Raw genomic sequence first — 27752 nt, 5'->3', positions numbered from 1 at the left:
GGACGGCAGGTGGAAGGACTGATGGTGGCTGTGGTTTACCCAGTACCCAGCAGAGATGGATCCCAAGCTCGGGGACGACAGAAGGCAAGAAGGCAAGAGAGGAAACTGTGAACCTGGCCAACCCCCCCTCCTCCCCCTCAACACCCTGACCGGGATTCTCGCCTTCTGGGTGTGGGCGTGTCCCTTGGGGCTGCTGCTGCCGGTGGGGGTCATCGTGGATGCTCCTAAGAGTAGAGCTGCTTGCAACAATCGGGAACTAGGCTGAGGGTGGGGAGGGAGGGGTCCCAAGGCTGAGTCTGTGCTTGGCGTCGGTGAACAGGGACCTGCGCGGAGCACGGCGGCTGCTACCTCCCTCCTCCTCTGCGTCTTTGTGCGTTTCGCTTCCTTTCGCAGTCAACGTTCTTCCGAGAATTTCCGAGGGAACCTCAGACAAGCAGAGGGGGAAGGGATCCTGCCCATGCCTGGGTAGGCGGAGGTGGGTGTGGGGGTGGGGGTGGAGGTGGAGGTGGGGGGGAGGGGTGCACGCTGGACAGCCGTGGAGGGAGCGGGAACCGAAGAGGGCTCGTGCGCTTGCGCGTGCGGGCGAGGGGGTGCGGGAGAGCCTGGGCCAGCGACCTGCTGCGGGGCCGCGAGCCCCGGGCGCCCCCCGCCCCGCGCGCCTCCCCGCCGCCCCCGGCCCCCGCGCGGCCCCCGCCTCGGCTCCGCCCCGCCTCTCGCGCGGGGTCCGCGTCTGCGGCTGCGTTCCCCGAAAGACGAGGCTGCGCCCGGGTTCCGGTCCGCAGGGAGACCGAAGGGCACCGCTCCCCGCGCCGCGCCGCGCACGCCGCCCGAGCCCGGAGTGCGGACACCCCAGGGATGTGAGTGCGCCCCCCGACCCCGAGGCCCGCGCCCCAAGCCCCGATCCGCGGTGAGCGCCGAGGCGCGCGCGCGGGAACCAGGGGAGGGGACTCGGTGCGGGGTTCCCGGTTCTCCAGCCCAGGGGTGGGGGGTGGAACCGGGACGCGGCGCGCACCCCTCCCCCATCGGCAGGTACCGTCCGCTCCCACCTCGTCTCCCCTGTCCTGCTCGGACGCACCCACAGCTCCCCAGGGAGGAGAAGACGCCCCCTCCCGTGTCCCCCACAGGTGCCGGGCGAGGGGGGGAGCATCGGGTTGTCACCTCGCCGGAGAGGGCGGACCTCTTCTCCCCGGAGGGGACAGCGCTGTGATGGTGGATGCTCTGGGGGTGGGGCTTTCGGGCTCCAAGCGGACCCCGGGCGTCGGATTCCTGGGAGGAGATCGATTCCTGAGGCCGGAAAAGGGGAGGGTCGTTGGGGCTCGGCGGAGGGCTGGTCTCCTGACCGAGGCTTCTCCCCGCCAGGCCTGTGCCCCAGAGGACCCTCTCCCGCAGCCCCCGCGCCTCCCCGCGGCCTGCCCGGAGCATGCTGCCTGCAGTCGTGAAGGGGTTCGGCCTGGCGCTGCTGGCCTTGCTGCTGTGCCCCGCGCCCGGTGAGTCTGGGGGCCCGCGGGGCGGGGTCGGCTCTGGGGGACAGCCTGAGGCCGGACGCTCCGGAGCGAGCCACTCTGTGGGGCCGTGATCCTCCGATGGTTCCCGCGGGTGTCCCACAAAGCCCACGCCCACTCCTGGATCCCTGTGATCCTATCTGGACACCGACCAGCCCAGTTTGAGGCACGATGGTCTTTCCTCACCTGAGGGCACCCATGCCTTTCCTCTGGGCTGCCGGTCCAGTGCGGATGCTCGATCTTGAGTGGCGGGGATTCTGCCTTCATTACTTCCCAGAGCCCCACCAGGCCTCCTATTAAGTCCTGTTGAGGCTTCATTGCATGGAACCCACCCAGCTCTGGGGGTTAAGTGCAGGCAGCATTGCAGTGTGGGAGGCTGGCCTGCATGTGCCCTGTTCAGGAGTCAGCCTGGCCTGCTCCTCTCAGCCCCTTCTGTGGACATGGTTCTGCCAGGCTGCAGCAAATGGGACAGAGGGGATGTAGGATCTGGCTGGCCAGGCCCTACTTCCTCCTGTCACCCCCTTCCCATGTCCTTCCCAGCTCATGGCCTGTGGTGCCAGGACTGCACACTGACCACCAACTCCAGCCATTGCACCCCGAAGCAGTGCCAGCCCTCGGACACCATCTGTGCCAGCGTCCGCATCACAGATCCCAGCAGCAGTAAGTGGGTGGGGGTCTGGTGGGGGGCTGCTAAAAGCTGGACTCTGGGGAGAGGTCAGTGGCGTACTCTGAGCCCCTGTGGCCTGGGACAAGAGCATGGGTCTGGGACAGGACACCGTCCAGTTAGTTCTTCCTTGGCTCCTTGGTGGCTCTTTCCATATGGTCCCCTAAGTTTGGTGAACTGACTGCCTCAGCTCTGCTGACCCAGTCCCCAGTTGACCTGGAGGGGTCTGGGGCCTGGGGACAAGACAAGGGCCCAGATGGAGCTGCAGCCCCAGGTCCCCTTCTTTCCCACAGGCAGGAAGGATCATTCCGTGAACAAGATGTGTGCGTCTTCCTGTGACTTCATTAAGCGGCATTTTTTCTCAGAATATCTGATGAGATTCATTAACTCTGGGATCTTAAAAGTCGACGTGGAATGCTGTGAGAAGGATTTGTGTAACCGGGCAGCCCTGGTGGGGCGCAGCCCTTGGGCCCTGGCTGGGGGACTCCTTCTCAGCCTGGGGCCTGCCCTCCTCTGGGCTGGGCCCTGAGGTCCCTTCCTCCTGCAGGGCTTCTGAGCTTGCTCCCCATGAGCCTGTTGGTGCCCTGCCAGCCTGGCCTGGTTGGGGCTGGGGCAGCGTTGGCCCAGCATCTCCATCTGTGGCTTTCACCCTCCCCAGATGTGAGACCTCTCCGCCTCTCCACCAGCTCTGCGTACCAGGCAGCTGGACCTCCTTCAGGAGATCAGGTGTCCTGGCAGGAAGCTGGGGTGAGGGCAGGGGGCTGGGACCCCCAGATCTCCAAGGGGAGGGGAGGCTGAGCCAGGTGCAGCCCAACAGCTTGGCCCAAGGGGCATCTCTGCAGAGAAATAAAGTCACTTCTGAGTCCTGAGGCCCGGGTCTGAGCCTGGGTGTGCGGGGGCCGGGTAGGGTCCTGGCAGAGAGTGGAGTGAGGCGCTGAGACAGCAGACAGGTGGAGGCATTGGTCATCCCTGCTCTGGAGGCCTTAGGGTGGTGGGTAGGTGTGCTGGGCTGCCTGGAACTGCCCATTGTGGGGGCTGCTTAGGCCTGGTAAGGACTGAGAGCACTTAGGGTGGTGGAGTGAGTTGAGATGGACAGGATCACAGAGTGGGCCTGAGGGTGAGGTGTCAGAACCCATGTGCATACCAGGGACACAGAAGTGCACACAGACGCCACACTCAGGGTCCACTCCTGTGCTCACACATTACACACTCACATCACAGGCATCTGCACACACAGGCACTGAAACACTCCCCTCACACAGCCTGGTGTGTCCTGATGCATACTCACTGGAGCACGTCTGTGTGCATATCCACCCTCAAATGTGCTCTTGGATACTTGCAGACACAGGCATGCTGGTGTACACAGCCACCTTTTCTTCCTTGCCTCTTCCCCCATCTTTATCAGCCCCAGACTGCTTGGAGCCATTGGGACTGCTCCAGGCTGGAGTGGAGCCCTCTGCCCCTTCACTGGGTATCCAGCCTTCACCCTGGCCAGAGTTGGAATTGAGCATGGGTGGGATCCTGGGGTGTGTTCCTGTGGCCAGGGCCTGAGGAAGCTGACCTGTGGATGGGCACAAGTGGGGATGGAGAGTGGTAAATGGGGCTGCCCTCCTAGTTCTTTTCAGCTCAGTTTTATCCCAGTGTCCCTGAGTCAGTCCAGCCTCCTTAACTCCGATGCCCCTTCGCCAGGTGCCCCATAGGTGGTTTGTTTCAGGCCTAGGTTCATCTTGTGATGCTTGGTAGACACCCCAGGGCTTCTCTGGCATCTGGTCTTTGGCCAGTGCTTCCTCATGCCATCTGTGGCTGACCCAGATCCGTAGTCAACACTGAGCCCCTTAGGGAAGCGGTTCCTGTAGGATCTGGCCTTGACATTGCTCCTGCAGGTGGTGCGTGAGTGATAGAGAGGAAATGTAGTCCAGGTGACCCGGAGGGTGGCATAAGGCCTCCTGTCCCCTCTGAGAACTGATGTTAGTTTCCTGGTGTGGACATAGCACATTTTCCATTTGAACTTTGCTGTGATAGGTCCCATTCTGTCCATGCCACACCCTTCAGTGAAGTGTGCTGTCCCTGCTTGTGCCTGGTGTCTTGGGGGCCTGGAGACCACAGCTGGCACAGAGGGAGGATATGCAGACAAGTCAGAGCCACTAAAGCTCAGGCATGACGGAAGCCTCAGGTTGAAGCTCCCAGGAGGACAAGACCTGCCAGCCAATAAGAATAAGCTCTGAGCCAGTGTTCAGGCAAAGCTTTGTGTGCCAATTTATTGTTTGAGAGAAGGCTTTAAAAACACAGGAGTGAAATTCTCTGGTCTCTTTGAAGAATCATAAAATCAGAGAGGCTCCTGAGGGAGCAAGCACAGAGGGCTGGACCCCACATCTCAGCTCCCACCTTCTAGGCTGTCAGGTTCCTCATTTCCAGGAGTGCGTAGATTGTCGTGGAAGGGCTACGCTCCACAGCTGTGAGAAGCTGAGTTCAACTGGGCAGGGCTGAGGATTCAGTGTGCCCTGTCCCTTCTCAATAAGCAATGGACAGCTTGCCACAGCCTCTCTCCAGAGCAGTATGGCAAGGTTGACCTTTGGTTTTCAAGCTCTGCTTTGAAGTCACTGAAATGAGCCAGCTGTGCTGTATTTCATGCATCTTATTGGAAGGCATAGGGGTCTGTTTTTAGGTTTCTGCCATCAGCATTTCTGAAGGGACCATCCTTGTTCCCACACCCCTATGGACCAAGGTGACCATGTGGATAGAGCTGATTCAGAGAAGCAAGAAGCAGAACCAGAGAGGAAATCTAAAAAGATTTCCTCCCTCAGTGGGCGCTGATACCCTCCCTGCTTTCTCCTTTCCCAGTGGATGTGGGACCCCCCTCCCATGGTGCTGGGACCTGTGGCTCCCATGGCACTTCCATCCCCTCCTCAGTGTCACCTGTCCCATCTTATGGATACTTTACACCTGGGAAGCGGATTTAGAAGAAGTAGGAAAGCTTAGTGATAGAGTGCTTGCACTTGCCTTGGTTCAATCCCTAGCTCTGCCCACTTAAAAGAAGAAATGGGACATCCAGGCACGAAGTCTTCACTGGTTTTGGGGGAGTGTCAGACTGCCTGGATTCAGATTTCTTTTCTGTCTCCTGGCTGTGCTACTCTGGCCAGTCCTGCACCCTTGCTGAGCCTGGGGTATGCCTGTGAGGTGGGACACACCCAGCTGGCGGGGTGTGCGTGGATGTGGGCTGGTCCTGGAGCCCTAGGATCATCTGAAGATGATGTCTTTTCTTTCTTGTCAGGATGGGGTTTGAACTTAGGACCTCACACTTGATAGGCAGATGCTCTACCACTTGAGCCACACCTTCAGCCCTCTGACTTTTCTACTCCAAGTTGGAAGAATGCTGGTCTGAGGGAGTGAGGAGTGTAGGCTCATGGGAAGATTAACAGCTTTCCCTATTTAGTTCCCTCCAGAAATCTGCACCATCCACATCCCATAATAAGCAGAGGGTGCCCATAGAAGAGATGGGAGGAACAAGCCCACAGTTTTATGTTTTTATTCACTTTACTATTTTTCTGGAGCTAAATTCTAGGCTCTAGGCCCTGGGGACTGAACAGTGAACAAGACAAAAGGGATGGCTGCTCTAGTCAGTCCTTGTGCACACACGTGTGTACATGTGTGTTGTGTACGTGCACATGCATGTGCATGTGCAAACACAGTTGTACATGTGTGTATGTGTGCTTGCACATGCATGGAGAGGGTGCTGGCGGAGATGGCAGACATTACAGGTGCTTTAGCAGGTAACTGTGGAGGGCAATGCCTCTGAGAAGAACACTGTCCTGTCCAGGAAAAAGGAGACCCTGCTGCCTGTCACAGCTCAGGAGGAGACAGGGAGGCTTCTGGTGACAGGGAGGCTTCTTGTGACAAGGAGGGATCAAATCCCTCCCCCCGATGGGCTTTTGAGTGTGAGGCCTGGGGCTTCCCAGCCCTGCCACTGGGAGGCCACTAGGAATAGGGAACATGGGGCCGAAAGGGGCAACCCCTGTCCCCAGTTTCCTGGGGAATTTGGTGAGGGTAATCCTCTCTTCATTTGCACCAATACAGAAGCCTCCGGTGAGAGGTGTACCTCTGACCATCTCTGTCTGCCCACTTTCCTGTTTCTCTGCTCAGGATGTCTTTATGAAAATACAAGGAAATGCAGACAGACAGTTCTGTTTTTGTGCAGGGGGTCAGTTAGCACTGATGCCCCGATCCCTTAGGGATTGTTCCTTGTGAATGCAAATCTAGCTTCCAATCGCTCCCTGCAGCTGCACATCCCGCTTGCTTTCTGGGGTGTGCTTCCAGCCTCCTCCTGTAGACTTTGGTTGCTCTCTTGGTTTCCTATTTCAGAGCTGGAGGTGGCCTTGCTGGGCCTTTTGGCTTTCCTGTTGCCTTGGTTGCCTTCAGAGCTACACCAGGAAACGGTTAGACTTTCCTATTCTGGCAGGTGACGAAGATGGAATTTCACTTTTGTTACCGTCTTTGAGAAGGGGACTCAGATGCACACTTGGATGAAACTCAGTCCTTGGCCTGACTGTTCATCAGTCTGTAAGGCCCTCTTTTCTTCCGGAGTGTTAATCTCTCCATCTTGTTTGCATCTCTCTGGGCTGTCTGCTAACAACTTCTGTCCCTTTTCTGCTGCGTAGTTGTTCTTTTTATCCATTTCCAGTAGCTCTCTGCAAAGCTAGGGGATAGACCCTTGCTTTGTACCATCTGATTTTGCCTATGGTGGATTTTCTGTTTCTTTTTCTTGCCATGCAGAAGTTTCTTTTCTTTAAATTTTTATGCAGGCACTGTGATCACTATTTTTTTATTTTTCAGCCATACAAAAGCCCCTCCCTACTGCAGTGCTTAAAGGGATTCTCTGCTGCAAGTAACCGAGAAGGCATGTGTGTGTGCGCGTGTGCGTGTACCTGCAGTGGAACCGTGGCTAGTACACGACTGGCCATGGTCCACACACAGCCTTGGAGCCCTCACAACTCAGCCAGCAGGATCTGCTCGCCCCTCCACAGGGCTGCAGGTCTTTTTCATGGGAATAGAGGCTCCTTTTGGAGATGTAGTCCTGCCATCCACAGACTGGATCCGGAATCTGAGACGGGCCTCTCACTGAGTCATTGTCTAGGGCAGGACCAGGAGTCTCCTGGTCATGCCAGGCTGACCCTTCCTGCTCCAGCCCAGCCTCCTCAAAGGACGGACAGGTCAGTCACCAAGTGAGTTCTCAACCCAGGTCCAGGGAGGGGTCTGTGGGCAGTGGTAAGGAACAGGTGAGGAGCAGTATGGGGCAGAGGATGAGTTAAAGGCTACCCAGGCTGAGTAGGCACCACAGGACCACAGGGGATGTCCTGGAGGGTGGAAGTGAGTCAGGAGACTGATAGGGAGGCCCTCCACATTGGGGCCAGGAGAGTCTGCAAGCAGGGTGTCATCAGACCACCTGCCCATGGCCTTTCTACTAGAGGCTTTCCTGGCTGGAATCCCAGAATTCCCAGACTGCCTCAAAGCCTCTGCCCTCCCCTGCCACTGTCCCCAAGTTCCCCCAAATTCCACAGCAGCTTCTTCCCTTGGCGCTGGTGGAGCTGACCAGCAGCCACAGGTCAAAGGTGGGCAAGGTGAGAAGCTTGCTGGAGTGTCCAGTAGACACTGATGGGCAAGTTGGGGGGCTTTAGAGGCAGCTCTGGGTGGCCTGGCTGTGTGTGCTTGGGTTGGGCCCATGCCGTCCTCCCAAGGCCACTTAGCCACACAGATGGCTGTCAGCAGGTTGCTCTTCACCGCAGGGACCCACCCTCTTCCTTGGACAGGGCCCACAGGGGATCTGTCAGGCCAGTCCCTTGAGGAGCTGTCAATAATTTTGTTGAATGAATGAGTGAATACAATAAAAAGCAGTGAGAGAAGGTCAGGCATGACATGAGTCATGTGTCTGAAGAGCAGGTGGATGCTGGGAGGGACCAGCAAGGGTGGATGGGGGTGGAGGAAGTAGCCCATTCCTTTTGGTTGAAGCCCCAGTGTCTCCAAATGCCCACCTTCCCACGATCTGTTGGACAGGGGAATTTTGAGGTCCCTGCTCCAGTCCATCCTGAGTATTAGGCCCCTTTATGGACTTGGGGACCTGGGCCACACTGGCCTCAACTGAGCCTTTGTGATGCAGGAAGATGAGCAGATGCCTGAGGCAGTGTGGCTTGTGGTCTTGATGCAGGGGAGGCCTCCCAGGACAGCCGGCCCACCTGAGGGGCAAGGCCGGGAAGAAGAGTTGAAGATTAAAACTTGAGTAATCACCAAGTAATCACCACGGCTGCTCCAAATCCCCTTGCATTTTCCTACAGAGCCCTCCTGGAAGTGCTACTGTTGAAACTCAGCCTCCCCTTTGTACCTCTCAGAGGCCTAAGGTGGGGCCAAAGAGTGACCTCAGGAACTTGGGCCTTGGTCCTCCCACCTCCAAGTGGCCAAGGGCTTTGGGACAGGATGGGGCTTCGAAGCCTGCCTCTTCCTTGACCCTGAAAAGGCCAAAGCCTTCCCAGGCAAAGCTCAGAGCTGTGTGGGCTGAGGCCAGGCTCCCACCTGTTCCACCAGGCCCACGGAGCCTGGCTCTACCTGCAGTATTCCCTTTATTCATCCCTAGCAGAGGTGAGCAAGCATCTCTAAGTCCCCATATTTTATAAGACTGAGGCAGCCCCCCTGCCAGCCTGTTTGGCTTCTCATTTTGGGACAACAGAGAAGCCTTCAGAGAGCCCAGTCCCAAACTTAGTGTTTATCCAAAATAACAAAAACCCCAGTGAGGAAAGTATCCTTTAGGGCCCAAGAATGCCAGTAGCAAGTATTGGCTCACTGCTGTATGTGAGTTTTCTAATCCCAGGTGGGGAGGCCACCACTGTCCCTATGTGCAGTGGAGAAGCTAGCAGCAAGGTGGATTGACTTGGTCCAGGGCTCCTAGCTGGAAAGAAGGAAGGGCCAAGAATAACAACCAAGACATGTGCTATCAGATACAAACAAGTGTGGAAGTGCAGTACTGGAGAGGGGTAGCCAGTGATTGTTACGGGTAAAGACCGGCCAGGGAAATTGAACCAGGCATCCAGAAGCAGAGCCATTTGTTCACGGAACCACACAGACGACAGGTGGTCAGAATGGTGGGAAATGAAGAGTCCTTTTGATGACTAGAGCTAGAAAGGGGTACCCAGGAACATGATATCGGAAGCCCACTCATATCACCCACCAAAGCCAACTCCAGGATCAAAGACATAAATGTAAAGAGAAAAACCTGAAGAGCTTTTAAAAAACAAAAAGGAATTTCTGTGTGATTTGGGGGCAGAGGAGGATTTCCCAAGTGTGATGAAAATAGAACAAATCATGATAAAATTATGATCACAAAATTAAAAACATTCATTGGTCAAAAAATATTTTTGTTGGTATAGGATTTGAACTCAGGGCCTTGCATTTGCTAGTCAGGTCCTCTACCACTTGAGTCATGCCCCCAGGCCTTTTTTGCTTTAGTTATTTTTTTAAGTTGGGTCTCCTGTCTTTCCCCATCTCCCCCGGGGCCAGTCTAGGACTGTGATCCTCCTAACCAATGACTTCTTAGGCCTCCCATGTAGCTGAGATTACAGATGTGAGCCACTGTGCCTGGCCTCAAAATATACCTTAAAGAAAGCAAAAGACTTGCAACAAGCATGACTGACAAGAGTTCGCTTTGCGGCTCGATTAATAATATCCACAGACAGGGAGGAGAGAATGAACAATCTGCGGAAATGGCAGAAGACCCACACAGGCGAGTCACAGAATGGGTACGCCAAATGGAGACCTTCGAGTTCACCAGTTACCGGGGAAACAGCCACACACGAGTTGAGTCGTCCACCCTGGAATAGCAAACATGAGAAGTCAGACAATGCCATGTGCTGAAGACTGCGTGTCTGCCAGCTTCTCGTGGAAGGGTCAGGTAGAGAGTGATTGCACAGCCACACGGGGAACATGCGGTGTGTTCTGCAGAGTTGACGTTTACGTCACCCAGGACCAAGCCATTCCTTCACAACATAACGCCCGGTTAAAAACTTGCACGTGTGTACCCGGAGGTATGTGTGTGACTGTTGTACTGTTCACAAGAGCGAGAATATTCTTTTTTGTGTGTGTGGTACTGGGGTTTGAGCTCAGGGCCTCACACTTGCTAAGCAGCAGCTCCCCCCTTGAACCATCCTGCCAGCCCTTTTTTGTGTTGAGTATTGTTGAGATAGGGTCTCATGAACTATTTGCCCAGACTGGCTTTGAACTGTGATCCTCCTGCTCTCTGCTTCCTGAGTAGCTAGGATTACAGGCGTGAGCCACCAGTGCCCAGCTAAGAACCAGAATATTGGAGGAGCCAAAATGCCCAGTAGCAAGAGAACGTGTTAGTGAATTGTGATAGGGCTGCACGATGGAATATTGTACAGCAGTTACCATGAACATGCAACTGTGCACCGAACAATGTGAGCAAACCGAGTCACAAACCCCAAAAGATGACACAAGCCTGAAACTCCTGAGCTACTTCATAACGCTTTATGTAAGTGCAATGGAAAAAAGCTTTATAGATTTAGTAAAATTTATTGATTGTATTTTGTTATTAGTATTATTTTTGAGACAGCATCTTACTGTGTTTCCCAGGCTGGTCTCCAACCCCCGGGCTTAAGTGGTCCTCCTGCCTCAGTCTCCTGAGTAGCTGGGACTGCAGGTGTGGCCACTATGCCCAGCTAGACGTCACAGAGCTTTTTAGTCCTATCTATCTATCTTTCATCTATCTATCTAATCTATCTATCTATCTATCTATCTATCTATCTATCTGTCTATCTAATCTATCTGTCTATCTGTCTGTCTGTCTGTCTATCTAATCTATCTATCTATCTGTCTATCTATCTGTCTGTCTATCTGTCTAATCTATCTATCTATCTATCTGTCTATCTATCTGTCTATCTATCTAATCTATCTAGCTATCTATTGTCTATCCATCTGTCCATTATCTGTCTGTCATCTGTCATCTATTTACAATCTATCTAACCTCTTCCACCCATCGTGTATCTTTCAATGTCTACCTATCCATTCACCTACCTGTCTGGAGACAGTGAGCATAATCAACTCAGCCTTCCAGAATCTTCCATCTGCCCCAGGAGGGGAGGTGGAGATGAGCTGTGGAGCACCAGCAGGCAGCAGTGAGCCACAGTCCGTGTTCAGGTGGTCCTGCTGGTTGTGAGCTCACAGACAGCTGTTATACGGTTAGGACAGAGAGAGGAACACGAATGTGGAGGCTGACAGCGAGAAGGCAGCACAGACTGAAGACTCGAGTAACATTCAGTTTTCTGCACTCGAGGCATTAAAAACCACCCTCACCCCAAACCAAACCAAGCAAAAAGCCTCAGCATTGGTGTTTGTGTCCATTTGGAGTTTGAGCCTAGGCAGAGAACCCCAAAGGGCTCTCCCCAGCTCCAGCTCTGCTCCATGGGCAGCTGCAGGTGGCTTCTAGGAGACCCCATCGGAGGCTCCTCCCATCAGGCTGGTTCTTCACAAGAATAGGGCCGAGGTCACCTATGGCTTGGAGTGCCATCTTGGGTGACGACACATCCCATCCTATGACTGGCATGGCAGCCCCTTTCCTCGGATCTAGGATGCTGTGGGATGTGTGTACGCACATCTAAAGGAAGGTCTGCAAAGTGAGGAGATTTCCACAGGGAAAACAGGAGCAGGTTTGGGGGCCCCTGGACCTGCAGAGTGGAGTTGGAAGAGGGCTCAAGGAGCAGGGAGAGGCAAGCTGGCTTCCCAGGTGGACAGCTATCACCCTGAGGTGGGCTCCAGGGGCAGATTTGACATCCAGCCACAAGTGGTACCAGGGCCAGAAGTCTGAGATCCAAGGTGTTACAGGGTGGTGCCCCCTGAGGGGTCTGGGAGGATCCTTCCTGCTTCTCTGGCTTCAGGGACCCTTGAGGTCGTGTCACACCAGCCTCTGCCTCTGTCATTGCATGGCCTTCACTTTCTTCTGTCTCCTATGATGGCAATGGCACGGGATGCTGGGTCCATCTGGAGAATCTCCATCCTCACTTCATGCAAAGACATTTCCAAATGAGGTCACAATCTGAGGTGCTGGTTGGATGTGAACTTGGGGTTGCTGCTCACCCTGACACTTCCCCTCCACATCTGCCTTCTCTTCACGCCAAGTCCTCACCCCTGGCATCTTTGCTGGAGCTTTGCTCTCATTTTCCTCTCAGAGTCAGTCTGGGTCTGCTCTGCTGGGTAGGGCTGGCTCTGTCCGGGGAGCAGGAGACAGGCAACACGGGGAGGAGGCGGAGCCTGCAGTTGGCATGTCCTACCCAGGGGAGAGGTGGCTTCAGGAGAAGCTAAGACTGCTTGGGACACCTCAACAATGTTCGAGGTTTCTGTAGCAGCAAAGGATGGAGCTGAATTTATTTGGTCCTTAAAGGAAAAAGTGTTCTGGAAGCCCAGAGAACACTGACACACTGTGTTAAACATGGAAAACAATTTAATGACTTGCTAATCCCTGCTGTGCAGACAAAGTGCTTTTCCCTACAGCAAGTCTTTTTTTTTTTTTTTTGGCGGTACTGGAGTTTGAACTCAAGTCTAGGCAGATGCTTTACGTCTTGACAGGGTCTCACTAAGGAACCCCAGCCCTATAGTGAGTCTGGAAGGTGGGAAGCCAGGTCTGTTCCCCTGATGCCTTGTCTAACCAGCACCTGCCAAGATGCTTCTTCTTCCTCCTAAGGTTCTTCTGCCAAATGGACGAGTAGTCACAGTTTTGAGAGATAAGCAATGAAGAGTCAATTAGAAAAACTTAGATTAGCTGGGCATGGTGGTGCACTTGGGAGACTGAGGTGGGAAGAGCTCAAGTTCAAGACCAGCCTGGGTTGCACAGTGACTGGATCTCACAAAACAAAGCAAAACACCTTACAAACAAACAACGAAAGAAGTCTGGATCATTGATTTTAAATTGAATTGTCCTGGCTGGATGGTGGTGACTAGCCCTAGGGAAGCCACTGAAGGGCTTTTAATAGATGACATGAGAGCCAGACATGACGGGACTACCTGCAGTCCCAGCTATGCAGGGGACTGAAGCAGAAGATCTCTTGAGTCCAGGAGCTCAAGGCCAGCCTGGGCAGCAGAGCGGGACTGTCTCAAAGATAAACAAGCCACACAGGATCTCAGAGTGGGGTGGGGGCAGACTTGGTGCCAATGCTGGCATCCAGGCTGCTGGGGAGGCTGGGGAGGTGCCCTGGAGGGGGAGCTGGAGCTGGACCTGGAGACGAATGGTCAGTATCTTGACCCAGGGGATGGTTCGATGGGGTGTTGGTGTGGCTGAGTGACAATAGCTAGAGAGGTTTCCCATCAAACAACTGAGAAGGGAAGGTTTAATTTAGGAAATGTTCCCAGCCCTTTGCTAGACATTAATTTTGATCTAGGTTCTTATTATCTTAGCTGCTCTGGTGCCCACGACCTGCTTGGTTTTCTTGCAGACTTTTGCAGGTCCCATGGTTCCTGAGATTTATGCTCAGAGGGTCTTCTTAGCCTCGGATTCTGTATTTGTGATTCCTCCTATTTGCTATCACTTATTTGTATCTCCCAAATCACTACCTGGCCACTTCTGTGGACACGTGTGGACATACACAGCCAGCCAGAAAATTTGAGTCATCCAACACCACATTCCCAGCTGAGGTCATATAAGGCCACCTGCCCTCTTGTTCTAGAGCTCATCCTGTGTCTTTTCATGGCCTATTTGGTGCCACAGTTTTTTGTATTTTTGTGGGTTTTGTTGGTGATTTTACCAATTAAAATGGTCCCAAGCATCGTGCTGAAGTGCTGACTAATGGCTGTGTGAGCCTGCCAGAGGAGCAAGGGTGCTAAGAGAGCTGTGCGGTGGAGGTGCCCTTGACTGTGAGTTTGAGGCAGGACGGATGAGGGAAAATGAGGCCTGGGAAACAGCAGCCGGGAATTCAGAGAAAAGCACTGTGTTGACGATTAGCTTGATTAAAAGCACACAGGCACCACTTCCTTTGCTTTAAGCCTCACACTCCCTCAACAAGCTGCAAGATTTAAAAGTAAAAAAAGCAAAAAGGAGCAGCTCTCCCCCTGACCTTGCCTGCTTGCCCAAATAATTAGTGCACTCTGGGAACTGAGCTAGGAACTCTTTTTAAAGAGACACCTATCCTGGGAAAAACCACTTGGGAAAATGACTCCTCTGGGCATAAAAAGTCTCTGTAAAGGAAAGCAGTTATCCCACGATGGACACCAGTCCTGAAGGCACATCTGGCAAAACCCGTCTTTGTTTAGAGGATGCCAAACATCTATGTCACAATGACCGAGATTTAATAAGAGGACCAACCTTAAAATCTCTGGCCCCAGTTGGTAAGCCAGTGTAACAGCACGAATGGCTAAATGTACCAGGTGTCAGAACAAAGGGGAGCACTTATTCTAGGGTGACCTTGAACCGAACCCCCAACCCACTTTTTCACCCTAAATATTTTCACTCCTGCCATTGGAGCACTCACTGCACCTGTTACCTGGTGTGCCCGCACCCATGTCTGGGCTGTGTTCTAGCTTCCTAGCTTTCCTTTCCTTTACTAATAAACTTTCTTGGTCCCTATCTCAATGTGTCCTAAAATTCCTTTTGTGACAACGTGACGACCTTGACACCCAAGGGTCAGGAGGAGCCTCCTCCCTTTTGGAGAGCTCCTCCTTGGGGCCAAGTTCAGTGTGAATGAATTAACAATATGCATTCAGTCAGGTGTCTTTGAACAAAAGCACACGTAAGTGAAACAAGGTCAAGTGTTGATCCGTTGATGAAACAGGCTCACAGAGCCCAAAACCTACCTGTCCCCTTGATGCAGGCTAAAAGTAGGGAAATAAAAATAAAAGTAGGGTTAAATAACTTAACCTAGGACATTTCAGATAGATACCTTCTCACCCCTCTGAACCTCCTTCTCAGTTGCAAATCCTCTGCTAACTGCAGAGCTAGGCAACAAACGATCACTCTGGAAACTTCCATCCACGTGAAGTTCGGGTGCCTGAGGATTAGCATAAGAGAAACTGTCCTGCACCTTAGCAGGGGCCGCCCAAACCCCTCCTCTCACACAGGTTACTGGAGGTTTAAAGTGCCTTGAAACACACAGCCCGCTCTCTATTTCCTGCTTCTCCATCCATTGTTTTTTGTGATTCCTTCCCCTTACCTTTAATAAACTCTATTACCTCCCTTACTACATCCACGTGTTCTGCCTGGATTCTTCCACTTGGAACACAAAGAATTTGGGAATCTTCGGATCAGAGCCTATAACACCCTCACAGCCGGGGCACTCGCTGATTCGGTGTTTGCAGTGACGTTTAGGCCGTACCTACAGCAAATGAGAACTGATTGTATTTGCAACCGAGGCAAGGTCTTGGGGACATTTGCTTTAGGTGATCGGGCTTGACAACTGTGGCAAAAGGAAAGGCAGGGGTTATTTTTCAGACTCTGTCCTCTTGGTTGGGGGTCGGGGGCATTGAGAAGGAAAGTTTTGGTTTTCTCCTTGGCCAGGAGAGTGGGAAGATGGTGTTAGGGTTCATAGTTTTCATAAATGTTGCCTAAAGATGATTACAATTTCCAGGGAGAATAGGACTATTTTTGTGGGGAGTGGTCCCAGCGATTATTACTGACACTCAGGGTGCCCACTGCTCCATTCCAGCCTGGGCCCCCCGCCTGCAGCTTCCACCAGCTCTACTCACAGTGACGCACTGCAAATGGGGGGACCCACTGGGGACCCAGATGATTCTGCTCTTCCACTCCTCCTTACCCACAAGCCTCGGTGGGCGTCTCAAGAGTGCTCCGGCATGGATGGAAGCATTAATTGTGCATAAGAGTTTTTAAAGGCCTCAGAGTTTGGCTTTTCCCTGTCCAGTCAGCTTTGAAAGTGTTGTATCAACCGAGGACTTCAAGGCGGACTCCCCAAAGATTTTCTCATCCCGGGGCCATTGCTGGCATAAACCTATTTTTGAAAATTCAACACTATGAATACATTTATAAATCCTTTGTTACACCGTGCAGCTATGGAACAGAGATTAAATAACACTGCATTTCCCACACATTGTCCAAGACAGGAATGACCGTCACCGTGTGCCACCTGTTCCAGGTAACGGGAGAGGAGGCGTTGTTCAGCCTGGTCTGGACTGCTTCTGGCTTGTGGACGCAACAGCTCCTCAGGTGGCACAGTGCAGACAGCTCCCAGCTGTCATGTGTGACACCGGACACTTGCCCCTGCCCCTGCCCCTGCCACAGGAACAGCGTGCTCAGCCCAGCCAGTGGAATGACGACCAAGTCAAGTTTTCCCTTTTTGCTTTTGGAACTCAGGCCACTGCACACAAAGGTAGAGGTCACTTTGACCAGCAATGCCTTGCTCTGATTTACACTTACATTGGGGTCCCCTAAAAACCTCCCCAGCCCCAGCCCCTGCCCCAGCCTGGCCAGTCACCTTTTTTTTTTAAATGTGGTACTGAGGTTTGAACTCAGGGCCTCACACTTGCCAGGCAGGCACGCTTCTACTTTGGCTGCTCACTTTAAGGGCCTTAGAAGCATAGTGAGTAGCACGTCCCATAACCCACAGGAAGGGAAGGACACAACTCTCTCCCAGTGGTGTTGAAGGTGACTGACCCAATTTGACCCCTTCCTCACTAATGGCTTTCCAGGCCTTTGCAGCCCACTGTCCTGGAGGCTCTCCTGGGAGAGCTCGCCCTCTGGTGTCCCTACGTGGGATGGCGAGACTTTTGATTCAGGACAGGCTTCCAGAAACATTATTTGCATCTGACTTGGGACCCTTGGACCGCATTCTAAAATTCCTGCAGTGTCCAGCAGGTGGGGACACTCTGAACCCAGCCAGGGCGTGGGTCCCTGCCGTCATCATGGATAAGGTTAGTTCAGTTTGGAAAGACTGTAGAGTTCCCAAACACCATGTTCCAGGAGGGGCAGACCACTGCGTGTCTTACACCACTGTCCCTCTACAGCTCCTAGGTGTGTCTGAATCTTGTGGGTGGCCAGGCCCTCAGGTCATAGGTTGTATGTCTCTGCCTCTTGAGTTCCTCCCACAGCTCCACTTGACACTTGGCTGATTTTGAGGAGCAAGTCAAGCTCTGGGGACACAGTGACATCCTGCCACATGTGTGTGGGTACCGGGCAGAAGCCAGGCTGTGGCACTGCCCATGAGCTCCTCTGTATTGTCCTGGCAGGGAGGAGAATCCCTGTGGGATAGGGGCACTGTGTCCTGGAATTTTCCAGGGGAGGTCATCAGAAGTCCAGCTCCCTGCTGGGGAAGGCAGGTCTGTAGCTTTGTCCCCTACCTCTAATAGGCAGCAGATCTGGGATCTAAGGAGGTGGGTGGGAGTGCTGTCCTCTTGCCTTGGCTCTCATGGAAAGGGTGATTGCATGAGCTCCCCAGTCCTGCTGTCCCCTCTCTGGCCCACTCTTCCCTTGAGCAGGTGCCTGGAGCAGCTCTGCCGGCACTTCTCTTTGGCCCCACTGCTGTGGTGAGCCTTGCAGGTGAAAAGTCACAGATGGATCTTCTACCTGGTGATGGTCACACTTCTGGTAGCCTCCCCATGGCTATAGGGGTCAAGTCCTGGCCCAGCTCAAAGGTCCTTCAGGAGCCTGTTCTGCCAACTTTAATGGATGGACATCAGGTCCTGGTACCACCAGCTCCAGAAAAATGAAAGACACGTCTGACAGGTGGGACAGGAATAAAGGGCCTGGTTGCCGGTCCCGTCCTGGAGCCCTGCCAATGGACTCAGCTGCCTTCCTGTCACAATCTCAGGACTCTCTGTTTAAGTGACTTAGCCAACTCCTCACACTTCCGCACACCTGTTTATGACAGTCTCCCAGTGCCCACCACAATTTTCATGCAGCTGCCCTTGGGGGCCTAGGAGTGGGGTGCACACTGTGGCAGTGAGGTGGGCACCTGCATTGGAAGAAAGCAGCCTTGTTAGTCTGAGTTCATGGCAAACCTGCTGTCCCACCATTTGTCTGAGTCCCCCAGGCTGCTCTGCTACATGAACAAAACTGGGTTAGAAAGCGATTCTGTGATGTGTACACCTGGCCTTCCTCCCACCTTCATACCAAAGCTCCAAGTGACAAATGAACTTCCTGGTGGCTGGGGTCCTAGGTATGGAGTCACCGCATAGAGACAAATGCCGATGACTTCACTTCTATGTGGAATCTTAGAAAGTCAGACTTATTATCAGAGAGTAAAATGGTGGTCACCAGAGGCTGGGGGTGGGGATTGGGAAGACGGTGGTTAAGAGGTGAGACACAACAGGAAAAAAACTGCTGATGTGTGGCAGGTGGTTAGTCACTCCACGCAAAAGTGGAGTTCGCAGGCTGAGAACTACTGACTCAAGCAGCCCTGCTCCCACCCTGAGGCAAAGGGTGCTGAGGGAGACGTGAGGCTGAGGCCCTCAGAGCAGGTGGAGCTGCTGCAGCGCAGCAGACTCTGGAAGGGTGTGGGCCAGGGATGGAACAGAGCTGGTGCCCATGTTCTGAGGATGCATAGCAGGGTGGGAAGAGGTAACCACAACCCTCCTGGAAGAGGCCTGTTGGCACTGCCAGAGAGGCAGCTAGAGCCCATCGTGTGGGCTGCTGGGTCCACATGGAGTAATAACGGCAGCCCACCTGAATCCAGAGAGGGATCAAGGCTACTGACAAAGCCTAGTGAAGAGGACGACAGCCTTGCAACAGGGTTGTAAAACATGGTAAACTGTCAATTAAAAGCTGTAACCTCGGACAGAGCTGTGAGGAATTGCCCATTAGAGCCATGCAAAAGTTTGGGACCCAGATGAAAGGCACCATGCAGAGATAAGCACCCATTCCTGCCTTCCTTTGTCTCCACTTGTAAATAAACTTTCCAAAGCAGGCTCCCCTGCTGCTCTTATCTAAACCTTAGGTCTCTAACCCACTACTAGCCCCTAATTGATGGGAGAGCACACTCCTTGTGACCTGATGCCCTGCACTGTCTTTTAAATATCCTGTGAATCCTTTGTTCGGGGCTCAGACACAGGTACATGTCTGGGCCCGCTAGCGTAAAAATTAAAATCTGAGTTCTCCACTCCTCCGAGTGTTGCTTGGTTTCTCCTCTGACAATATTGCCACAACACTAGCACTGAATCTGTGTCTGCTCAACAGCAGGGCACAGGGAGTGAGTGTGCAGCTGAGAACAGTCCATGGAGAGGCCCGGGTAGTAGGAATAGGGACATATTTGTCAGTTGAGAGATACCTCTGTTGCTCCAGGCCACACAGAACCCAGGAGTTTCACAGCCTAGATTAGGCAAGCCATTCAGAGAAATTTATCTGCAGTCTCCACACTGTGCTGGTGACTGGTGTCCTCACCTACTCCAGTCCTCTTCCTCTGAAGAGCACATGTCTGGAAGTCACCAGTGTAAGAGTTACTGCTTTTCTTAATGGCCATCAAATCCAAGTGCTGCTAACCAAGTTATGACAACTTGCAAATTCAAACATTTTCATGGCAAAACAGCAAATGTATACTGATTTACATTCCAAGAGCTTGTGTGTTGTGCCTGGCTAGACTCCCGAGCTGGGCTTGCAAAGAAGGTGCTACCCAAATCTATAAGGGCATAGGTTTCTGGTGGCTTCAGTTCCTGTGCCATCTTCACCCAACAGGTGCTGACAAAGCCACCTCATGTCCTGCTGTATCAGGCACAAAGTCACCTAGGTCCTTCTATAATAGGTGCTTAATCTGCCTTATACTTCCTGCTGGTCTGTTGACCTTCATAAACCATGTAAGTTGCATCTTGCCAGATAAGCCTGTTGAAAAAGGAACTAGTAGGTTTGGGGGCAGAGGACGGGCATGGCTCAAGTGGTAGAGCACTTGCTTGCCAAGCATGAGGCCCTGAGTTTAAATCCCAGTACTACCAAAAAAAACAAAAAAAGAAAAGAAAAGAAAGGAAAAAAACCACTCTTTAATCAAAAGGTCATCTGTCGTCCTCCTAGAATTCTTTAGTGTTCAGTGCAGACCACAAAGGTTTCCGGTGGACCCCATGTTGCCAGGCTATATGATAAACTGGGGTCAGTGAGGATGTGCTTCACCTGTGTCCCCTGTGACAAGGTTAAGGGCGAAATACCCTTCCTTACACAGAGTCCAGTCTCTTCAAGGGAGAGCTGTGGGGCCACACAGATCATCTCAACACATGAAGTCACAGTTCCCATCGCTGGCTTTGCTGGCCTCCAGGACGCGGGACAGGTTCACAGGGTCCAGGCTGAGTTCCCCAGTCTTGGCCATCGAAGCACCAGCTGTATGCCAGCAGCTTCCTTCTTTCTCGTCCTGCTGCTGAACAGATGTCAATGCCCCCCAGTTAAGCTGCTCCCTGCCCCCATCTTCTCATTCATTTCTCCTGATTCGCCTCCACCTTTCTGTTGTGGATTTTGGAACCACAGGTTGATGAGAGAATTTATTGGGATGGGAGAGTAGGAAAAGCCAAGCTTTATTAGGACACTTAAAGGGGAAGGAGGAGGGCGGCAGGCAACGAGAGGAGGGAGTGTGGTGCTCAGAGGCAGGCTGAGGGTGAGTTTTACACCTTGGGTTTGACTATTGTGATTGGCCGTCTTCTTTTTGGGCCTTGTTGATTGGCTGTCTTTTCCTCTGATCATGGTTTGATTTTCAGGTGCAAGAACAATTTGTGAGCTTGGCTTTCACATCCTAATTCCAGTATTTTGCTTCCTTGTCCTGCAGGGCTGCTGGTATTTTGTTCCCACCATGCTTCCTTAAGCGAGGAGGGGCCTCCTCCACCATCCCCGCCCCCAACATTACAGCAAAACCAATACTGATTTAAATGGGAATGTCTCATCTTGTACCTGCTTCCTGCTGGATAGGGTAGTGGAGACATCGCTGCCTGTGTAGCTATTGCTCTGGCAGGGCAGTCTGAGAGGACACAGCAGGGACTAATTGAATATGGAATACAATTGTGTGGAATCTTAGCCCAGGGGCCTAACGGGCACAAGAGGGTCAGGCAGCAGGGGGTGGAACCCACACTGTAGCATCATCTGTAACTTTATGGCTTGGAGGCAGAAAGAAACAAACGATTAGGAGGTTAATAAAGCAAGATCCAATGGCGAAAAGGAGTAAAATAGACATAGCGTTCCCGAGAGGGGGAGAAGTCAGGACAGCCATGACCAGCATTGTCCCTGAGTGGCCTGTTGTCTAAATTGAGAGGCCGGGTGGGTTAATTTATGATTATTAGTCTGAACTTGTCCTGGTCTATTAACCCAAAGGCCACAGTCTTCTCCAAGCATAGCACAGGTTCCCACCAGGACAGAAGTGAGCACATGTAAAGCCCCTTTGTTCTGTAGGACCACAGCTGCTAAGAGGGTCAATTTGTCCCTGTAAATCCATGAAGGTTTAGGCTATGGTCTCTAGGTCATTGGCTTCCTCTAATGACAGGTTTTATAGATCACGAGGGAAGAAACCATTTCTCCCACTCCTGCCCCTGTACCTGGTGTAATTCTGAGGCCTGTTAGCAGATGTGTGGGTTGGATAACCCTCTCGTTTTTTAAGAGATTGTGAATGTCCAAATGTAGGGAGCGGCACCTGTTTATTTTTTGGGGGTGCGGGTAGAAAGGCAAGGGTGAAAGTTCCTGTCCAGTTGGAAGGTAGACAGGCATGAGCTGTACCATCAGGTAACTATATTCCATTTGGAATCTGACAATTTCTCCTCTTGTCCGAATGGCTTTTTCTGTTTCAAACTCTTTGTCTCTGAACAGTTTTCTCTGAAGACATCACTGACTGATCACCTGGCGGTTTGGTTTTAAGGGTCCTCAGCACTAGAATAAGCTCTATCCTGGTAGGTCTTTGCTTGTGGCTGATATGAGATGGTCCCGTTGGTCTGATCTGACCCCACATTGGAGGGGGTGACAGATGGCTCAGGTGGGAGTCAGAGTCACTAAGGTCCTTCTGGAGAAACTTAAGCAACAGAGAGTTTTAGAAGTGGATCTTAGGCTGGGCTTACCTGGAGCCCACTCTTAAGTTGAGCTCTGTTCTGTAGGCGATGGATGCTTCTCAGGGTACTATTGTTAGCAGTTGTACTTCTGTAGAATGTCAACACTCAACAGTCACAAAGTTTTACAAGGAAAATCTAAAACAAGCCCAACAAAAGCAAATATTTAAAGCTAACTCATTGGACAGATAAGTACTTATAGGCATTGTCCGCTATGAGCCCAACTGAAAACGTGCCAGAGAAGGATCAAAACCGCAATGACAAAAGACTTAGAATCTCTGGGGTTAAAATTGTGAAAAACAGCTTTGTGATGGTAGAACAGTCTGGTGATTTTCATTGTAGACAGCATTTTAGGATAATAATTATGACATATTATACCAGCACCATCAGGCTGTCCTTGTTACAATTAGGAACACATGGACGCAAGCCTGCAAAGGGCTGTCATCACTGTCAACAATTTTAATTTGGTGGACATCAGCTTGGTAAAATGTTTTCCTAAAATTTGCATTTTAGAAGGCTTATTATATCTTTGGGGAACATAAATACATTTAATATACAGAGGACCAAGCCACAATGAGCATTACAGCTACACAGATGTCATGTGTAGGTATTAATTTAGCTTTTTTACCTTTGGGGTAAAATTTTGAATCTCTGGTCAGGTAAGGTAATAGGTATACAGCACTGAAAAGAATCAAAACTTTAGTTGTGTGCTGGTGGCTCACACCTATAATCCTAGCTATTCAGGAGGCAGAGGTCAGGAGGATCTCAGGTTCAAAGCCAGCCCTGGGCTGACACCCTATCTCAAAAACACCAAACACAAAAAAAGGGTTGACAAAGTGGCAGAAGTGGTTGAGCGCCTGCCTAGCAAGCGTGAGGCTACAAGTATAAACCCCAGCACCACCACCACAAAAAAAACCAGGGTTGCCCAAATGGAGGGGTTTTTTTCATCTGGATGGTACTAATTTCAAGCACATGCCAAAAGTTTCACTGACTTTTTTTTTTTCCTTTTATTATTCATATGTGCATACAAGGCTTGGGTCACTTCTCCCCCCTGCCCCCACCCCCTCCTTTACCACCCACTCCGCCCCCTCCCTCTTCCCCCCACCCCCTCAATACCCAGCAGAAACGGACTTTTTTTTTAATGCTTAAAACAAAAATTTATTCTCAGAACAATGTGCAAAAACACAGGGTGAGACCACTGTTGGGAGCTCCGCTGCCCTCCTCTCCGAATGCTGGGGAGAAAGATCACAGTTGAAGAAAACATGCGATCACAAACAATGATCAACTCTAAAGACAAAAGGTTTGGTCCAAAAGAACTGTACCTAATTAACCCGGTTTCTCAGGGAACAGCCTCACTGAGTAGGACTAAGATCTTGCAGATGTGGTGGGTGCTCAGGGTGCTCTCAGTGCTCCAGGGGAGCCTGCTTGAGGGAGATGAGGACGGAGCTCATGCAGGAGACATCTTTGGCCTGTTTGCTGGATTTGGGATTGAAGTCACACAGCTGGACCACCCACTCTCTCTCAGTGCCTGGGGACGACTCATCAATGTCGTTTACAAAGGCTTCTGCTGCTGCACTGTTGTTTGCTTTTGTTTTCTGAAACTGCTCATCCTGGCTTGATCCTTTAGTGCTTTTTCTTTCCTCTCTGCTTCTTGTTTCCGAGAATTGGTTTCAACGGTTTCCAAGCGTTCCATTTGCTCTTCTCCCCGTTTACAGATACTTTCAGGCTCTGGTTGCAATCGATCCATTTGGAAATAGCTGCATGACTATCTGTTGGACCGTTATTCTCCTGGTAGTGTTACGTGCTGGGGTCGAGGGTCCTCGTCTTCACAGGCCAGAGAGCTGGCTCGTGAGGCAGCTGAGTGACGAGCCAAAGCCGGTGTATAAAGTGGGATTTATTAGAGAAAGGAAAGGCCACAGCCAGGGAACTGCAGCGGAGCCTGGAGGCCGGTGGCTCACTGCACAGGTGAAGGCTGGGGCTTTTATGGACGTTTTAACTCTGGGTTAAGTAGGTTTTTCTCATTGGCCATGGATTCGCGGCTTTCTCAGGTGAACTGGTTTGGTTTGCGCCTTTATTGGGGAAGGGGAAACAATCGAGAGCATTTTGCTCCTCAGCCCTGTGGCAGATCTGTGTCTCTCCTTTAGGATGCAGGAGTGCAGGCCGCCATCTCCTCAGGATGTAGGGATGATAGAGCCCTCCATGGGGGATGGGATACTCATCTGCCTTAGGTCTCCAGACCCAACGGTAGCATTCGCCATTCATCACCCCATCAACAGCATCCGGACGCGCAATCGCACTCTCCTGCTGTGCCAAGAAGGCCACGGCTGGGTCCTCCTTGCCACCTCAGCGAGCCAATGTTGCAAGACTAACCCACCCACCCACCCACCAGCACCGCGCCCCATTGACCACGTTTACATGTAGACAGTTTAGATGTAATGTATTCTGGTTAAAGAGAGCGGTGGTTGGTTATTTTAGACTTATGTGTATTAGATTACACATTTTCACTCTATAAACATTTGTACAACATTTAGGCACACAACTCTACATGCTTTTAGTTACAGACACATGGAGCACTGAGTGTATTACAATCTCTTAAAATGATAGTTGTTTAACCAGGTATAAGGTAGTCATTTAAGACTGTCTCATGATCAGATGCTTAAATGAAGTCTGATTTAGTCAAGGTTTAGTTTGCTAAGTAGTCAAAAGCCTGAGAAAATTAATATAAAACACAAGTATTATCTTGATAAAACATGAAATCCTTCCTTGAAGCCAGTTTTTGCAAATGTTATAACGAGCAGAAGAATATTCTCAAGACAGCCTTGTTATTCTAGAATAGAGAATGAGGTTTTAGTTTCTCATCAGTACATTCAATTTTGACCTAAGAAAAAACTTTTAGGTAGGGCTGGGGAGTGGCTCAAGTGGTAGAGCACCTGCCCAGCAAGTGTGAGGCCTGAGTTCAAATCCCAGTGCTGCCAAAACATTTAAGAAAAAATATTTACGCAATTTAAAAATTATAGATAGTTAATCACACGTAAATTTTTCCATCCTTCTTTTTCCATTTTGGAATAATCCTTTAGTACAAAGCTTATCTTACAAAACCTTTCTTCATCCAAAAGCATTTTTTTTTTGCAGTAATGGAGTTTGAACTCAGGACCTCACGATTACTAGGCAGGTGCTCTACCATTTGAGCCACTCTGCCAGCCCACCAAAAACATTTTTTTCTTGTAAGTTTCTTCCCCCAAAATACACTTCCATACCTTTCTATACCTCTTTTCTATTTGCTGATTATTTTCCTTAATTTTTAACTTACACAATATTAGTTTATGGCCAATAAAATAAGATACTCCAGGCTGGCTTTGAACCTTGGTCTCTGCCTCCCAAGTAGCTACCAATACAGGCGTGAGCCACTGGTGCCTGGCTTCTTTGCTTGCTTTTTGAGACAGGGTCTCTCTCTGTAGCTGAGGTTGGCCTCATACTTGGGATCTTCCTGCCTCTGCCTCCCAAGGGCTAAGATTGCAGGCGTGCACCTCTACCCCAGTAGTAGCCTTAGAGTTTAGCGAAGACCCAGGAGGAAAAGCAATCTTAAACCGTTTTTCTTTACAATTAAATTTACAAACACGTTTGTTAATAGACACCCCTATTGTAAGAGTTGAGAACAAATTATATTTATGACACAATGGAACAGATTAAGATCCTTTGTTTAAATAACCAAACTTTAAGGTCTGCTTTGCAAACCCCCAAACAGCCATAGCAGCCATTTGAGTTTTAAAGCATCAACTTTTTTGGGGGGTTCAGAGTCTGGGTCCTGAATGACGTTTTTTTTTTTTGTGGTTTGCTTTGTCTTTAGATTAACTTTATAATAGTAGCTTAAGAATCATCCTCATGCTGGTGCCAGGGGCTCACACCTGTAATCCTAGCTACTTGGGAGGCAGAGATCAGGAGGATCATGGTTCAAAGCCAGCCAGGGCAAACACTTTGTGAGACCCTATTTTGAAAAAACCCTTCACAAAAATAGGACTGGTGGAGTGGCTCAAGGTGAAGGCCTTGAGTTCAAACCCCAGTACCACACACACACACACAAACACACACCCCAGAACCATCCTAAGGGTGTGCACAAACACACACACATACGCAAAAAGTGGCTCTAACTTAGGCATGCCAAAATGTCAATTTAAGCATGCATAAAAAGAAAAAATACTGAAAATCAGCTACAATAATCAGTTGGTTTTTGGAATTCCAAGGGCAAGTAAAGGTTTTGCCCCATGTTTTTTAGACTAATGTGCAGAATAACACATATAAACAATTATATCAACTTAGTATATTCTCAGACAGACCTTTTAGCCATGGATAATGACAGTTTTTCCTAGGGGGGGTAACAAGATGGCCTGGACCCCTGCCTGCAGTCCTAGTGCCACCATGGCACCTAAGCAACTGCATGGCAGAGATGGCGTCCGTGGAGTTGGGCGGCTGGAGGAGGTGTGGTGGTGGTGGGAGCTTTCTGAGCCCCAGAGACTTTGTGTGGACGAACTAGAATGTGGCCTAGGGGCGGGAATATTGATGCTTTCATTCCTGTGAGCCTCACAAGATTTTCTCCAAAGGGCTTTCAGATGGAATAGAAAGCCATGGTAAACACAAGATACATGTCCAAAACAAACACGGAACGAACAAACGGGGAACTTCAAACCACATGAACAGTGCTAGGCGGGGGAAGAAAGGCCAGGGGGCTGCGTAGGGCGCAGGGTGGAATAGAAGAGAGCTGGCGATCATCTAGAATGTCCTGAGAATTTAGAGTCTACGAGAAATGGGCCAGACATAGCCAGCCTCCTTCCTGCAGCGGGGTCCTGTGAGAGGGACACGAAGGCCTGGACATAGGGACTTCAGACCACTTGGAAGAATGATCAGAAAAGGTTGAGTTGGAAGATGGTATTATAATTGAGACTGTCATTCAGAGGCTAGACCTCCTGGTCTGGCTGATTCTAGACCAGCCAGGACACATTACAAAGACCAGGTGTTTCTTTAATGTAGCCCAGAGTGAGTCGGAGGGGATGGAGGCAATTTGATCTGTGTGTGTGTTGAGGGGCAGATCTGGTGTCTTAAGTCTCTTTAGGACATTCCACAGGGAGAGAAAAGGCCCAAGACATCCCCAGGGAATGAGATACGCTTCTGATTAGGGACAGTCCACCTAGATGGAAGGACCTCTGAAGATTGAGTGTGACTCAGAAATGACGGTCCTCAACATTAGGGTGATCGGATCGGTCCTGACCGGAGCAAAGGAAGGGAGAAGGGATGACATCACCAACTCCAGGTCATCCTCCGATGGGCAAAGATAGTGTCTCTGAGGAAGGTCAGAAGGGATTTAGGAAAAGAGTCACCACAGTCTACAGAGACCTGCCCAGCCGTCTGCTGTCTATGGCCCCATGTGCTGGAAATGTAGACTTGGAAAAAAAGAGGGCAGACAGGCTCTTCACCCTTACGGGTGCAGCCATGGGGAAAGGAGAGATAAAGTCCCTGGAAAGATAAAATCACTGTATGGGTCACCAAGACGTCTTGGGGGATAGGTGAGGGGAAAATGGGCAGTTGATCACTCGGTGGACATG

General features: G+C 51.1%; 1 protein-coding gene and 1 pseudogene across 6 annotated transcripts; one reads left to right on the top strand and one right to left on the bottom strand.

Annotated features, from left to right (window-relative positions):
• The first annotated feature begins 276 nt into the window (after positions 1–276).
• Positions 277–3035, top strand: Ly6h (lymphocyte antigen 6 family member H). Of its 6 annotated transcripts, none has more exons than XM_020170404.2 (5): positions 277–465; positions 783–857; positions 1360–1487; positions 2043–2162; positions 2460–3035. In XM_020170404.2, the coding sequence occupies exons 1-5, from the start codon at positions 458–460 to the stop codon at positions 2693–2695; spliced, it is 567 nt and encodes a 188-aa protein (XP_020025993.1). In that variant the 5' UTR covers positions 277–457; the 3' UTR covers positions 2696–3035. The 6 variants fall into 6 exon arrangements, with proteins under 6 accessions (XP_020025993.1, XP_073925424.1, XP_073925425.1 ...); XM_074069323.1 differs by having other exon boundaries at positions 277–475; positions 783–907; XM_074069327.1 differs by having other exon boundaries at positions 285–475.
• A 20457-nt stretch (positions 3036–23492) lies between these two features.
• Positions 23493–23848, bottom strand: LOC109690841 (clathrin light chain A pseudogene; annotated as a pseudogene).
• Positions 23849–27752: the final 3904 nt, after the last annotated feature.

The sequence above is a fragment of the Castor canadensis genome, chromosome 3, assembly GCF_047511655.1.
Source record: "Castor canadensis chromosome 3, mCasCan1.hap1v2, whole genome shotgun sequence".
Taxonomy (NCBI): Eukaryota; Metazoa; Chordata; class Mammalia; order Rodentia; family Castoridae; genus Castor; species Castor canadensis.
Note: the sequence above shows the minus strand (reverse complement) of the source record. Positions and strands in the feature narration are given on the sequence as shown.

Excerpts from the sequence above, each read along its gene's own strand:
- Ly6h (XM_020170404.2), top strand. Across the intron at positions 858-1,359 it reads AGTGCGGACACCCCAGGGAT|GCCTGTGCCCCAGAGGACCC; the intron begins GTGAGTGCGCCC and ends TCTCCCCGCCAG. Across the intron at positions 1,488-2,042 it reads GCTGCTGTGCCCCGCGCCCG|CTCATGGCCTGTGGTGCCAG; the intron begins GTGAGTCTGGGG and ends TGTCCTTCCCAG.